This window comes from Rhinoraja longicauda, chromosome 25 (assembly GCF_053455715.1).
Source record: "Rhinoraja longicauda isolate Sanriku21f chromosome 25, sRhiLon1.1, whole genome shotgun sequence".
In the NCBI taxonomy this organism is placed as follows: domain Eukaryota; kingdom Metazoa; phylum Chordata; class Chondrichthyes; order Rajiformes; family Arhynchobatidae; genus Rhinoraja; species Rhinoraja longicauda.
In genome coordinates this window covers 9996940-10012116 of record NC_135977.1, presented here as the reverse complement: position 1 = coordinate 10012116, position 15177 = coordinate 9996940, and the positions used below count along the sequence as shown (strand labels likewise).

Here is a 15177-nt window from a genome sequence, read left to right as displayed (position 1 = left end):
GGTAGGGTTGCAATGCCTGACAGCCTCTGATCTTACCTTCCGTATCTAACAGCCAGGTGCCCAGCGATCAAAGCTCCAAACACAGCTCCGACTGGGTAGACGGACACGATGACCGTCCAGAGCACCTTTATTGCCTGCCCTTCCATCGCGGTGCCATGACGCTCCAGCCAAGTCTGGTTGATGAAATACTTAATGTACTGCAATTGGAAAGTATTGATTATGAGATCAATGTCTGGGTTTTTTTTTTTTTTACCCGTTCACTGCCAAGATTTTTTTTCACTGTTGGTCACCCCGTGCAGAGTTTTCTGTTGGTCAAGTTCGACTTGACGAAGCCAAAAATAAGCCAAATCGAGTATACTCAGGGGTGGCACTGAACAGGTTAAATCAAAATAAACTTTATTTGGAATGAAAAAAAATATATAGTCATGGAGTCAGAGAGTGATAGATACAGTGTGCACACAGGCCCTTCGGCCCAACTTGCCCACACCGGCCAACATGCCTGAGCTTGGCCCATATCCCTCCAAACTTGTCCTATCCTTGTACCTGTCTGACTGTTCCTTAAATCTTGGGATAGTCCCAGCCTCAACTACCTCCTCTGGCAGCTTGTTCCATACACCCACCACCCTTTGTGTGAAAAATATACAAAACAAGTTTTCAGAGGTTCATTAGTGTTGTATCTAGTATTTTTCCACAGAAATACCATTATACCTGGCACCCTTTACCACTCGTGTGGCCACCTGGGGTGATATCCCTTCCCTTGGTTGAGGGAGCGTCTCCACCACACCCTGCCCCCCCCCCAATGTCCAGCAGCTCCCCCGCAGAGCCTTGGCGTTGGCTGCACCGAGCTTCAGTGGTGGGCAGCCGTCTCCTCTCCGTAGCAGCCGTCCCGAGGGCAGCGTGCACTGGTAGTATACCGATTTTGTTTGGTGAAGTGCTTCATCGCCAGAACTAACCAACAAGCACCGGCCTGGCTTGGCTGGCAGTGAGAGAAGATTGTAAATTGGCAATGAATTCCACTGATTCACCATCCTCTGACTAAAATAATTCCTCCTCATCTCCTTTCTAAATGCACGTCCTTCTATTCTGAGGCTGTGCCCTCTGGTCCTAGACTCTCCCACTGGTGAAATCTTTCTCCCACCCCCCTCACCTTAGAAACATAGAAAATAGGTGCAGGAGTAGGCCATTCGGCCCTTCGAGCCTGCACCGCCATTCAATATGATCATGGCTGATCATCCAACTCAGTATCCCGTACCTGCCTTCTCTCCATACCCCCTGATCCCTTTAGCCACAAGGGCCACATCTAACTCCCTCTTAAATATAGCCAATGAACTGGCCTCAACTACCTTCTGTGGCAGAGAATACCTTAAATCTATGTCCACTGGTTCATGATTCCCCTACTCTGGGCAAGAGACTCTGTGCGTCTACCTGGTCTATTCTTCTCATCTTTCCACTGCGAACAAGCAAGTCATCCTCGAATCTGAGGGGTTGGCAAATGAAGGGAGTATTAGGCCTGCATCTAAGACTCTTCACCAACAAGTTAATGCCAATGCCATTAATGTTATTTTCTTGCTCCCACTCATATAAAAGCATGGGTTACTCACAATAGATGGTGCGTTAATCAGAGACATATTGAGTCCATGCTGAAACGTTCCTCCCATTCCCGTGACGACAATCAGCAGCAGAAGAACCTTCAGATGGAACTATAAGTGGAGAAAGCATTATCATTCATAAACACAGCCAATACTGGAATTAGAGTTGACATTTGTTAAGACAGATTTGGTCGCTGAAAGATAATGAGTTAATATGATCTCAAATTTCTACATTATCGACCACATTTCTATTAGAACATCCTGCATAACATAGGAAAGACACAAAATGCTGGAGTAACTTGGCGCGGGGCGGCACGGTGGCGCAGCGGTAGAGTTGCTGCCTTACAGCGCCAGAGACCCGGGTTCCATCCTGACTGTCTGTTTTGTACGTTCTCCCCGTGACCTGCGTGGGTTTACCCCGAGATCTTCGGTTTCGTCCCACACTCCAAAGACGTACAGGTTTGTAGGTTAATTGGCTTGGTATAAATGTAAATTGTTCCTAGTGTGTGTGTGTGTGTGTGGCGGATGGTGTTAATGTGCGGGGGTCGCTGGTCAGTGCGGACCCGATGGGCCGAAGGGCCTGCATCTGCCCTGTGTTTCTAAAACGAAATAAAAAACACAGGAACGGGCCCTTCTGCCCACAATGTTTGTGCCGAACATGATGCCAAGTTATACTGATCCTATCTGCCTGCACATCATCCATATCCGTTTATTCCTTGCTCTACTCCTGTGCCGATCCAAAAGCCTCTTAAACGCCACTATTGTATCTGCCTCCACCACCTCCCCTGGCAATGTGTTCCAGCGATTCTCTGTGTAAAATACCTGTCTCCATTAAACTGCCCCCTTTCACTTTGCTGCTATGCACTCTAGTGATGGACATTCCTATCCTGCGATAAAGCTCTTAGTTACATCGAATCAGCAATTTGAGCTTATTTATTTCAGGGGCAAGTCTGAGATATCTTTATGAGCGTGCAATAGAAGATTCAAAATATTTGTTAAAAAATCATTTGTATTTATATGGTACTTTTCCACCCCAAAGAAATCCAAAGTGTTGTCCCCACTGTAACACGAGACAAGCAAGCAATTTATCAATAACTCCTGCAACAAAATACATATCAATTGGCAAGATATGATCAAATCATCCATGTCCACCACCGATTTTCCAGCAGCTGGTGATCCAACCCACTCCTCCCTCCCCCCCCCCCCCCCCCCCCTTTTAATCCAGACAAAATTCCATTCCCCCCCCACCCTCGTCGGGACTTCTACGCCGATCAGCGGGTTGAATTTGCCCCCTGTGCCCAGGGCTCTGGAACTCTGGCCCAGCCAGAATCGGCAGATCCGTTCCCATAGTCGACTTCCACGGTTGACTTCGCAGGCCGGTATCTCGACCCCCCTCCCCCCCTCGCCCAAGGCCGTGACCTCTGTTTGTCCGGCCAAACAGTCAATCCAAAAAAGGCTCTGAACCAAGGGTGTCGGTTAAATATGGTTAAATCATCTACGGTGGACTGTCGATGATTTAAACATATCTTGCCAATTTTAGTCGTGGTCTGCACCGATCTACAGGTGGCACGGTGGCACAGCTGCTGCCTCACAGCGCCAGGGACCCGGGTTCGATCCTGACTACGGGTGCTGTCTGTACGGAGTTTGTACGTTCTCCCCGTGACTTGCGTGGGTTTTCCCCGGGTGCTCCGGTTTCCTCCCACATTCCAAAGACGTACACGTTTGTAGGCTAATTGGCTTGGTAAAGTTGTACATGGTCCCTCGTGTGTGTTGGATAATGTTAGTGTGCGGGGATCGCTGGTCAGCACAGACTCGGTGGGCCGAAGGGACTGTTTCCGCGCTGTATCTCTAAACAAAATTAAAAACTAAACTAAAGGTACAGAAGAATGAAAGTGCATACCTCCAGATTCAGTGACAGTTTCTTCCCAGCAACTGAACCATCCTATCACCATCTAGCGAGCGGTCCTGAGCTACCATCTACCTCATTGAAGACCCTTGGACTATCTTTAATCGGACTTTACTGGACTTTGAATGAATGAATGAATGAATGAATAAATTATACTTTATTATCACATGTGATAGGTCACAGTGAGAGTCTTCGTTTTGCATAAGCAGGGTATGCAAAGAGTCGCCACAGATAGCACGCCGACAAAGGTACAAAGTATTCCATTTAGTCCCCAATGGCCCCCCTTTGCTCTCGGTGGCCACCCTACAGCGGGTCCCCGTAATCATGACTGGCTAGCGCGCAACAATACGCTTTTCACTGTACCTCGGTACACATGACATCAAACTAAACTAAACAAAAAGCATTTTGGCCACAAAAAGCCAGAGTAACTCAGCAGGTCAGGCAGAATCTCTGGAGACCAGAAATAGGTGATGTTTTGCAGTGAGACCCTTCTTCGGACTTGAGCCGGAAGAAGGGTCTCGACCCAAAATGTCACCTATTCCTTTTCTCCAGAGATGCCGCCAGACCCGCTGAGTTACTCCGGCATTTAGTGTAATCTGCAGTTCCTTCCTAAACATTTTTTAAAAAATCAGGATTGACTGTGAAGTCAAGAGTCTAGATGTATGGAAATTGGTGATGGGTAATTCTTTGTAGGATAGCATGAACATGAGAAAGATCAGCATCTTCAGATAAAGACAACAAAACCGTAAGAGGATGTGGCATCCATCATCAGGGTTGCAGCTGATACTCCATATTACCGAAGAAGGGTCTCGACCCGAAATGTCACCCATTCCTTCTCTCCAGAGATGCTGCCTGTCCCGCTGGGCTACTCCAGCATTTTGTGCCCACATTCCATTTCACATGTTCTGTTGTAGAAACATAGAAACATAGAAAATAGGTGCAGGAGTAGGCCATTCGGCCCTTCAGAGCCTGCACCGCCATTCAATATGATCATGGCTGATCATCCAGCTCAGTATCCTGTGCCTGCCTTATCTCCATACCCCCTGATCCCTTTAGCAAAAAGGGCCACATCTAACTCCCTCTTAAATATAACCAATGAACTGGCCTCAACTACCTTCTGTGGCAGAGAATTCCACAGACTCACCACTCTCTGTGTGAAGAAATGTTTTGTGTGGTGGTATATTCTGTTGTGCTGCTGCAAGTATGAATTTCACTGTTCTATCTGGGACACATGACTCTCGACTCTTGAACAAGCACCTCGTAGAACTTCACTCAGTCAAAGATAAATTCAGCACCAGGAGGAACAATACACTGCCCACTGCCTCGAGTAGCACAACTTAAAGGGATTCTTGCTATTGAGGGCGTACAGCGTAGGTTCACTAGGTTAATTCCCGGAATGGCGGGACTGTCGTATGTTGAAAGACTGGGGCGACTAGGCTTGTATACACTGGAATTTAGAAGGATGAGAGGGGAATCTTATCGAAACGTATAAGATTATTAAGGGGTTGGACACGTTAGAGGCAGGAAACATGTTCCCAATGTTGGGGGAGTCCAGAACAAGGGGCCACAGTTTAAGAATAAAGGGTAGGCCATTTAGAATGGAGATGAAGAAAAACTTTTTCAGTCAGAGAGTTGTGAATCTGTGGAATTCTCTGCCTCAGAAGGCAGTGGAGGTCAATTCTCTGAATGTATTCAAGAGAGAGCTAGATAGAGCTCTTAAGGATAGCGGAGTCAGGGGGTATGGGGAGAAGGCAGGAACGGGGGTATTGATTGAGAATGATCAGCCATGATCACATTGAATGGTGGTGCTGGCTCGAAGGGCCGAATGGCCTCCTCCTGCACCTATTGTCTATTGTCTATTGGATCATCAATCATTTTCAGGTTAGTGGCTGATTGATTTCCACCGGCTGTTAATGTAATTGGAAGTGTCTGATGCTTTCTACTATATTGAACGTTGCTACAGTCTGCAGGGAGAGTGCCAGATGCTAAAGACTTTGGCCTCAGTCAAAGTCTCGGAACAAACAAATTGCCACCAGAAATGAGTGCGTTGCCAGGCACGGTGGCGCAGCGGTGGCTTAACTGCCTTACAGCACCAAAGACCCGGGTTTGATCCTGACTGTGGTTGCTGTCTGTACGGAGTTTGTATTGTCCTCTGTAAATTGTAAATAGTCCCCTGTGTGTACAACAGTGCTACTGTACGGTGTGATCGCTGGTCGGTACGGACTCGGTGGGACGAAGGGCCTGTTTCCACGCCGTATCTCCAAAGTAAAGTAAAGTATAAGTAAAGCAAGGGGCGGCCCGGTGGCGCAGCGGTAGAGTTGCTGCCTCACAGCACCAAAGACCCGGGTTCGATCCTGACTACGGGCGCTGTCTGTACAGTGTTTGTACGTTCTCCCTGTGACCTCGTGGGTTTTCTCCGAGCTCTTCGGTTTCCTCCCACACTCCAAAGACGTGCAGGTGTGCAGGTGAATTGGGTAGGTAAAACTGTAAATTGTCCCTGGTGTGTGTCGGATAGTGTCAGTGTGCGGGGATCGCTGGGCGGAGCGGGCTCGGTGGGCCGAAGGGGCCTGTTTCCGCGCTGTTTCTCTAAAGTAAAGTAAAGTAAAAGTAAGGCGTTCCCCTCTGTGAACAGGAAGGCAGAGAGCGGGCAAAACAGGTCTATCTTTGATCAGACTTTACTGGGCTTAGTCTTGCACTTATTTCCCTTTATCACATATCTATACACAGTGGATGGCTCGACTGTAATCCTGTAAAGTCGTTTCGCTGATAGACACAAAATGCTCGAGTAACTCAGCGGGACAGGCAGCATCTCTGGAGAGAAGGAATGGGTGTCGTTTCGGGTCAAGTCCCTTCCTCAGACTGACTTTCCATTGTCTGGTTAGCACGCAGCAAAAGCTTTTCACTGTACCTCAGTGCACCACGTGATGATAAACTAAATTGAACTGAACTCAACTCAGATTTGGGAATGGCAACTGACATGCATTTGGAGAAGGGGGAAGCATTAGCAGAAGGAAGAGGGGGGGGGAAGAGGAGGAGGAGGAGGCAAACTCGACGAACCCTTTCAATCCAACGATCCACAAATTGCAATTCTGAGAGCAATAACCCTGATATCCAATAACCAACTTTAATGTTGACTGCAAGGCAGTAGCGTGCGACTAATGATGCCACAGGCTTGTACAGGCCGCAAACAGAGATAATAACCCAAATAAGTAGACAGCACAAAGTTGGCATCTCTCCTGCACCAGAAGCAATGGGGCACGAGTTAATCGTGCAGATAATCCCCAGTCAGTTAGTGAGCGTTATCATCAGTCTGAAGAAGGGTCTCGATCCGAAATGTCACCCATTCCTTCTCTCCAGAAATGCTGCCTGGTCCCGCTGAGTTCCTCCAGCACTTTGTGTCTACCTTTGATGTAAACCAGCATCTGCAGTTCCTTCCCTCACAGTGAGCGTTATCTAATTGTTTTCCCAAGCATCCAATATAACTCTTCTCAACACCCTTTCCTTTACATGTCTCAGAAACCACCCATACGAAGGTACCTGCCCATGTCCGAGTATACATGAAAACACCACTTCAGTGGGATTACTTTCCAGTAGAAATGAATATCGGTTACGATACCATTTTCTATTCCAGCCTTAACATAGATCTAATTACTCGGTATCTATTGCTGATGAGTGGTCATTGGAAAGTAACATTAACCCTTCCTTTCTCCGTTGATGCTGCCCTGACTGGCTGAGTATTTAGACTTTAGTATTTACAGATACCGCGTGGAAACAGGCCCTTCGACTTTGCGCTGAGCAGCAATCAGCAATCTGCAAATGGCTGCCGAACAATACAGTATATTATGGTACACAGATGGAGATTGTAACAGAAAAGGTAACAGTATGCCAACACTGTAATCGTCCAATTTCCTGATTGCGAGCACCTTTCTGACTTTCTTTTGATTTTATATATATATATATATATTTTGCTGTTAATCGTGATGGGAGAGACCATTGAGGAGAGTAGATCTATATTGTTCTAGTTTAGTTTAGAGATACAGCGCGGAAACAGTCCTTGGGCCCACCGAGTCCGCACCGATAGGCGATCCCTGTAAACTAGCACTATTGTACACACTAGGGACAATTTACAATTTTTACCGAAACCAATTAACCTACAAGCCTGCACGTCTTTGTAGTGTGGGAAGAAACCAGAGCACCCGGAGGAAACCCACGCGGTCACAGGGAAAACGTACAAACTCCGTACAAACAGCGCCCGTGGTCAGGATAGAACCTGGTTCTCTGGTGCTGCAAGGCATCAGCTCTACCGCTGCGCCACCGTGCCGCCCCAAATGCTACGAATCTTGATGTCTGCTGCATTCTGATTTTATACAAAAATATTTAACAGCAGTCACAAAATGCTGGAGTAACTCAGCGGGACGGGCAGCATCTCTGGAAATCAAGAATAGGTGACGCTTTGGGGTCGAGACCCTTCTTCAGACTGAGAGTCGGGGAGAGGGAAATTAGGGATATGAAAAGGTGATAACAGGCACTTGGTTTAGTTTAGTTTGGAGATATAGCGCGGAAACAGGCCCTTCGGCCCACCGAGTCCGCACCGACCTGCGCTCCCCATACGCTAACTCTATCCTACGCATACTAGCATACCAATTTTATTTTGTTTAATTTCCTGAAAAGTAGAATTGTGTCACTATTCTCCATTTCTATTTTTTTTTCTCCTCACTGAATGTTCGTAGCTGTCACTGTACTTTCATACCAACATCCTGCTCCATCGTTTCATGACTTTGCATCTGACTTTGCATTTTAACCTGTTACACTTTCTCATCCACCCACTGAAAGCTCTCCCCCTTATCGTGAATCTATTGACCCCCCCGCACCCTTTGAATATTCTAAACTCTCCTTCCATCAGCCTTTGAAGAGAGTTTCAAGCACACACACACACACACACAAGCCTCTGAGAGAACACGATTTAACCTGATCTCCGTTTAAGATAGGCAAGCCCTTATTCTTAAACAGTGACCCACATACAAGGAAACATCCTTTCCATGCCCACCCTGTCAAAATCCCACTCTATCTTATATGTTTCAATCAAATCACCTCTCATTCTTCTGAACAGTGGAAATAAAACTCAGCCTGACCAAACTTTCCTCATTAGACACCTATACATTCCAGGTTAGGCACAAAAAGCCGGGGTAACTCAGCGGGTCAGGCAGCATCTCTGGAAAAAAGGATTAGGTGATGTTTCGGGTCAAGACCCTTCTTCAGACTCAAGAACGGTCTCGATCCGAAACACCCTTTTCTCCAGAGATGCTGCTGTCCCGTTGAGTTGCTCCAGCATTTTGTGTCTGTCTTCGGTATAAACCAGCATCTGCAGTTCCTTCCTGCACATTCCCAGTATTAGTTTGGTAAACCTGCTCTAAACATCATTCCTTAAGTAAGGAGATCAATGCCATACGCAGAACTGTACGCAGAAATGTTCTCACCAGTAGCCGATATAACTGAAGAAAACAAAAACATACTGTGATATTTAGCTCCTCTCACAGTAAACAATTACATTCTGTGTCGGAAGGAACTGCAGATGCCGGTTTACACCGAATATAGACACAATAAGCTGGAGTAACACAATGGGCCAGGCGGAGAGAGAGAGAGAGAGAGAGAGAGAGAGAGAGAGAGAGAGAGAGAGAGAGAGAGAGAGAGAGAGAGAGGAGAGAGAGAGAGAGAGAGAGAGAGAGAGGAGAGAGAGAGAGAGAGAGAGAGAGAGAGAGAAAGAGAGAGAAAGAGAGAAAGAGGAGAGAAGAGAGAAAGAGAGAGAAGGAATAGGTGATGTTTCAGTTCGAGACCCTTCCTCAGACCTGAAGAAAAATAGACAATAGGTGCAGGACTAGGCTATTCGGCCCTTCGAGCCAGCACCGCCATTCAATGTGATCATGGCTGATCATTCACAATCAGTACCCCGTTCCTGCCCTCTCCCCATACCTCCTGACTCCGCTGTCATTAAGAGCTCTATCTAACTATCTCTTGAAAGAAGGCCATAAGGTCATAAGGAATAGGAGTAGAATTAGGCCATTCGGCCCATCAAGTCTACTCCGCCATTCAATCATGGCTGATCTATCTCTCCCTCCTAACCCCATTCTCCTGCCTTCTCCCCATAACCTCTGACACCCGTACTAATCAAGAAAAGATCTCGACCTGAAATGTCACCTGTTCCTTTTCCCCCCAAAGATTACATGCTGTTAGCTTTCCTATTTCCCTGCTGTATTTGCTTACTGTATCTTTGGAAAGACATGCACCAGGATACCCCGTGCACTGACGCACCGCAATGCATTCGGACACCCCATTGCACTGGCACAGCCCACCCCAAACCCTCTGCTTCTGAGACCTTGCGATCCCTCACCACCAGGATAATACGCTCCATCTACATTTCTCCAGCAAGCGGTTTTTGTTCATTATACTTTACTTTCCTCTTCATTAACTGTAATCCCCCAGTTGTACAATTAGACTTAAGCTTTCCTTTCTCTATTCGCTCACTCGGTTCATTTCTTTCCTTTCAAAAGCCAACTCTTTAAAAATCTCATCCTCCTTTGCGTAGATAAGCACACTTGCCCCTGTTTTCCCATCTCCTCTTTCACCCTGTCCCGATATACTGTGAGCAACTGAATCCTTCTCTGCATTTCTTTCCACTCTATTTCCTCCCTGCTCTGTTTCCCTCTAACTTCTTTGCTGTGAACGCCTCTGAATATTCGAAGCGCTATTTTTCTCTCCCCGTCTTGCTCTCTGCTTCATTGTATTCTCCTCTCCCTGCTCTCTCTCTTGCATTCCTGCTGTGTGCTTCTTGCTATTCTCTCCGTCCATGCTTCTGTCTGTCCTCCTCACTCCTCACCACCCCTCTCTTCAATCTGCTTCCTGGCATTTCATCTTCTTTGCGCTCGTCCCTGCTCTGACCATTATGTTTTCTTCTCCATTCCATTCACTCTACACTTGTTTATTGTCCCCCCTTCATTCTTCCCTTCCTTTCCATTTTACCAGCTCTAGGTTTCTCAATTGGCAACAGGGATTCTGGTGGTCTGCTTGTTCAGTGAAATGTTTTTTCCAACATTTTGTGACGATAATGAAACAATTGATTGATTGATTGAAAGGTACAGCTTGGAAACGGGCCCTTTGGCCCAGCGAGTTCGCACTGACCACTATTCACTCATTCACACCGGCTCTAAGCTATCCCATTTTTCCATCTGCTCCCTAACACACACGGGGCAATTTACAGAGGCCAATTAAGCTACAAACCCGCACGTCTTTGGCATGGTGGGGGACACTGGAGAACTGGAGGAAACCCACGCAGTCACAGGGAGAACGTTCAAACCCCACACACAGACAGCACCCGAGGTCAGGATCGAACCTGCACCACTGTGCCACCCAAACAATCTGCCTGCACTCCTGCAAAACTCCTTCTCCTGCAAGATTGACTACTGTTAGCAAAGTAGTCACCTGCTTCCCACCTCTGCTTTGCCTTTACGTGATATTACTTGTTGGGTTGTTCAAAAGTATTTTTACCAGCACAATGCTGAAGCAACACTAGACCTGCTTATAATCTAGTAGTGCAAGGTGAAACACGGTGGTGCAGCGATAGAGTTGCTGCCTTCCAGCGCCAGAGACCCGGGTTCAATCCTGACTAGGGGTGCCGTCGGTACGGAGTTTGTACGTTCTCCCAATGACCGCGTGGGTTTTCTCCGGGTGTTCCGGTTTCTTCCCACATACCAAAGGCGTACAGGTTTATAGGTTAATCAGCTTCAGTAAAAATTGTCCCAGTGTGTAGAATAGTGCTGGTGTACAGGGATCGCTGGTCGGTACGGACTCGGTGGGCCGAAGGGCCTGTTTCCGCGCTGTATCTCTAAACTAAACTAAACAATATAGATCTATCCGACTCAACGATCTCTCCCATCGTGACTACCAGCAAAAACATATATATAATATCAAAAGGAAGTCAGAAAGGGGCTTGCAATAAGGAAATTGGACTATAACCGAGTTTGCATATTGTTACCTTCTCTGTTCCAATCTCTATCTGTGTACAAAAATATCTCGTTCAGCAGCCGTTTACGTTCAGCTCCCTTGCACTGTAGGCTGGAATGATACTATTTTTGTCCCCCAGAAAAAAATTAGCATTAACCCTTGCGTTAAAGGAACATATTAAAAATGTGGTCCTGGCAAAATGGAATGATGTTAATTATAATTCCCTTTAAGCACTGTACAAGGTGTCCTGGCTGGGGTTCTGCCTTCATGCAGTTCTGATCTCTCCCTGAGGGTAAATGGTTGACAGTGTTTGACAGTCTGTGCCCATTGCCAATGGAGACCAGAACTTCTGCACTGTTGTACTCTGCTAAGCAAGTCGAACACCACGCCGAGTTTAAAAGATTGCACCCACTCTGTCGAAGGGCTTACCCCATGAGACCATGTCCCCGGCACTTTGTAAACCAGCCCTCCCTGTGGGCGCTGCCCCCTTGAGGGTCCTCGCGCCCAGCACAGCCTGGCAGAGTTGTCCCTTTACAGACACAAAACGCTGGAGCAACCCAGCGGGTCAGGCGGCATCTCTGGAGATAAAGGAATAGGTGACGTTTCGGGTCGTAGCCCTGCTACAGACTTATTTTCAGTCTGAGGAAGGTTTCCCAGCCGAGACATCACCCATTCCTTTTCTCTGCCGCCTGACCCGTTGGGTTACTCCAGCATTTTGCTTCCACCTTCGGTATAAACCAGCCTCTGCAGACCCTTCCTGCATAGATTCATCCCTTTGTTTTTTTTTCTGGTCTTGCAAATTCATTCTCATTCTCAAAGTAATGTTGAACAAACAACATCATGTACAAATCACAAAAACAGATCTCAATCATTTTTTTTAAAACACATATGCGTTATTAAAATTCATTTTCTAAGCTGGTGAAGATATAATACGTTCATACCAACTCCTTCAGGATATTTTCCATTAGTTGTTTGATGCTAAGCCACTCCCAATTTCAGCAAGCAATGAAAAAGTTACAAAGGGGAACAGGCTTAAATTAAAGTACAGAAGGCAGTGGAGGAGGGCCAGATCGCCAATGGTATCAGGTTCCTGTGTGGGTCTTATATACAGTTTGTGCATGAGCACATCGTTCCAGAATCTCTTTTCATGCTCTGTTGATTATCTTTTAAAATTCCCGAATTGCATGTTTTTTATACTATGAAGAGAGGACCAATTGACCTTTAGAAGAACTGGACTCTTCCATTGCCCAGGTGACCATGGTGTTGCAATCTCCTCAAGTACAACCAATGCCTCCTCATGCTGGGTTCACTTGCACCTCCTCCAACCTCATCGACCGTATCCATTGTTTTGGTGTGGGCTCCTGTGTATCATAAGGTCATAAGATCACAAGTGATCAGAACTAGACCATTTGGCCCATCACGTCTGCTCTGCCATTCAATCATGGCTGATCTCTCTCTCTCCCTCCAAACCCCATTCTCCTGCCTTCTCCCCATAACCTCTGGCACCCGTACTAATCAAACATAGAAACATAGAAAATAGGTGCAGGAGTAGGCCATTCGGCCCTTTGAGCCTGCACCGCCATTCAATGTGATCATGGCTGATCATCCAACTCAGTATCCCGTACCTGCCTTCTCTCCATACCCCCTGATCCCTTTAGCCACAAGGGCCACATCAAACTCACTCTTAAATATAGCCAATGAACTGGCCTCAACTACCTTCTGTGGCAGAGAATTCCACAGATTCACCACTCTCTGTGTGATAAAAAACGTTCTCATCTCGGTCCTAAAAGACTTCCCCCTTATCCTTAAACTGTGACCCCTTGTTCTGGACTTCCCCAACATTGGGAACAATCTTCCTGCATCTAGCCTGTCCAACCCTTTAAGAATTTTGTAAGTTTCTATAAGATCCCCCCTCAATCTTCTAAATTCCAGCAAGTACAAGCCGAGTCTATCCAGTCTTTCTTCATATGAAAGTCCTGCCATCCCAGGAATCAATCTGGTGAACTTTCTCTGTACTCCCTCTATGGCAAGTATGTCTTTCCTCAGATTAGGAGACAAAAACTGTACGCAATACTCCAGGTGTGGTCTCACCAATGCCCTGTAAGAATCAGCCTGTATCTACCATATCATCTACCATGATGCAGATGAGCCTGTATCTACCATATGTGTGTGTCCAGTTCACCAGGCTTTGCTCCCCCTGAAGTCTCTAACTATCTCAGAGACACACAGAACTGCAGATGCTGCAATCCTGTGCAGAACACAGAATGCTGGAGAGATAGACTCGAGTGTGCCTGATCCCAGAGTGAAGTAAGATGAAGGAAGATCAGCCTTCCTGAGGGTGAACCCATGAAAAGCAACTGGCCCAGACGGAAGAGTCCCTGGCTGCATCCTTAGCAACAGTGTGGACCAATCAGTGGGAGTATTCGCAGACATCTTTAACCTCTCCCAACATTCTGGCACCCACCTGCTTCAAGAAGGCCACCTGGTGCCAAAGAAAAGCAAGATCTAATGCCTAAACGACTACCGTCCAGTGGCCTTGACATCCACCATCATGAAATGCTTTAAAAGGCTGGTTATGGAACACATTAACATCAGCCTACCAAGCAGCCTTGACCCACTGCAGTTCACCTACTGCCACAACCGGTCCACGGTTGATACCATCTCCCCTGGCCCTACACTCAACACTGAAACTCCTGGATGAGAAGGATACCTACTGTACGTCAGATTCCTGTTCATAGACTACCACTCTGCTTTCAACACCATTATCCTGACCAAGCTAATCTCCAAACTCGCGGATCTTGGAGCCAGCATTCCCTTCTGCGACTGGATCCTCGGCTTCCTGACCAACAGCCCACAATCAGTGAAGGTGGGTCACTGTGATGACAGTGATGACTAATCATGGTCTTTGATCAATCTCAACACCAGTGCCCCCGCAGGGATGCGTTCTCAGCCCCCTACTGTCCTCCTTGAACACTCGAGCACGGCCAAATACCAACCCAACCCAATCATTTGCTGATGATGCCACCATCGTGGGCCAAATATCAGATTATGATGAGACAGAGTAATGGAGGAGATTGAGAACCTATCAACCTGGTGCCAGGACTACAACCTCTCCCTCAATGTCAGCAAGACAAAGGAGATTGTGATCAACTTCAGGAAGTGATGATGTCGAAGGAGAGATGGTTGAAAGCTTCGAGCTCCCAGGAGTAAATATCATCAGCAGTCCGTCCTGGACCGACCACGTTGACGCCATGGCCAGGAATGCACACAGATGTCTCTACATCCTTAGACGGTTTGGGACGTTGGGCATGTCCCCAACAACACCCACCAGCTTCAAAGCACAGTTTTGGAACAGCTCCATCCAAGGCCGCAAGAAATTGCCGAGAATTGTGGACCATCACGCAAACCGACCTCTCCTCCATTGACTCCATTTACACTTCATGCTGCCTCGGCAAGGCCCCCAGCATAATCAAGGACGAGTCTCACCCCCTCTTCTCCCCTCTCCCATCAGGTAAGAGATACAGAAGTCTGAAAAAAAACACACACCTCCAGATTCAGGGACAGTCTTTTTCCTAGCTGATATCAGGCAACTGAATCATCCTATCAACAACTAGAGAGCAGTCCTGAGCTACCATCTACTTCACTGGAGACCCTCGGACTATTCTTAATTGGACTTTACTGGAC

The 15177-nt window shown here is 47.0% G+C and overlaps 1 protein-coding gene across 1 annotated transcript in view; it reads right to left on the bottom strand.

The window, feature by feature from the left end:
• LOC144606062 (solute carrier family 2, facilitated glucose transporter member 11-like) overlaps positions 1-12458 on the bottom strand; it is a 42557-nt gene extending 30099 nt beyond the window's left edge. Inside the window, exons 1-3 of the mRNA XM_078421851.1 lie at positions 12435-12458; positions 1602-1700; positions 37-197 (exon numbers count right to left, since the gene is read on the bottom strand). Coding sequence (XP_078277977.1) covers positions 37-197; positions 1602-1700; positions 12435-12458 — 284 coding nt within the window. The remainder of the gene's footprint in view (positions 1-36; positions 198-1601; positions 1701-12434) is intronic.
• Positions 12459-15177: the final 2719 nt, after the last annotated feature.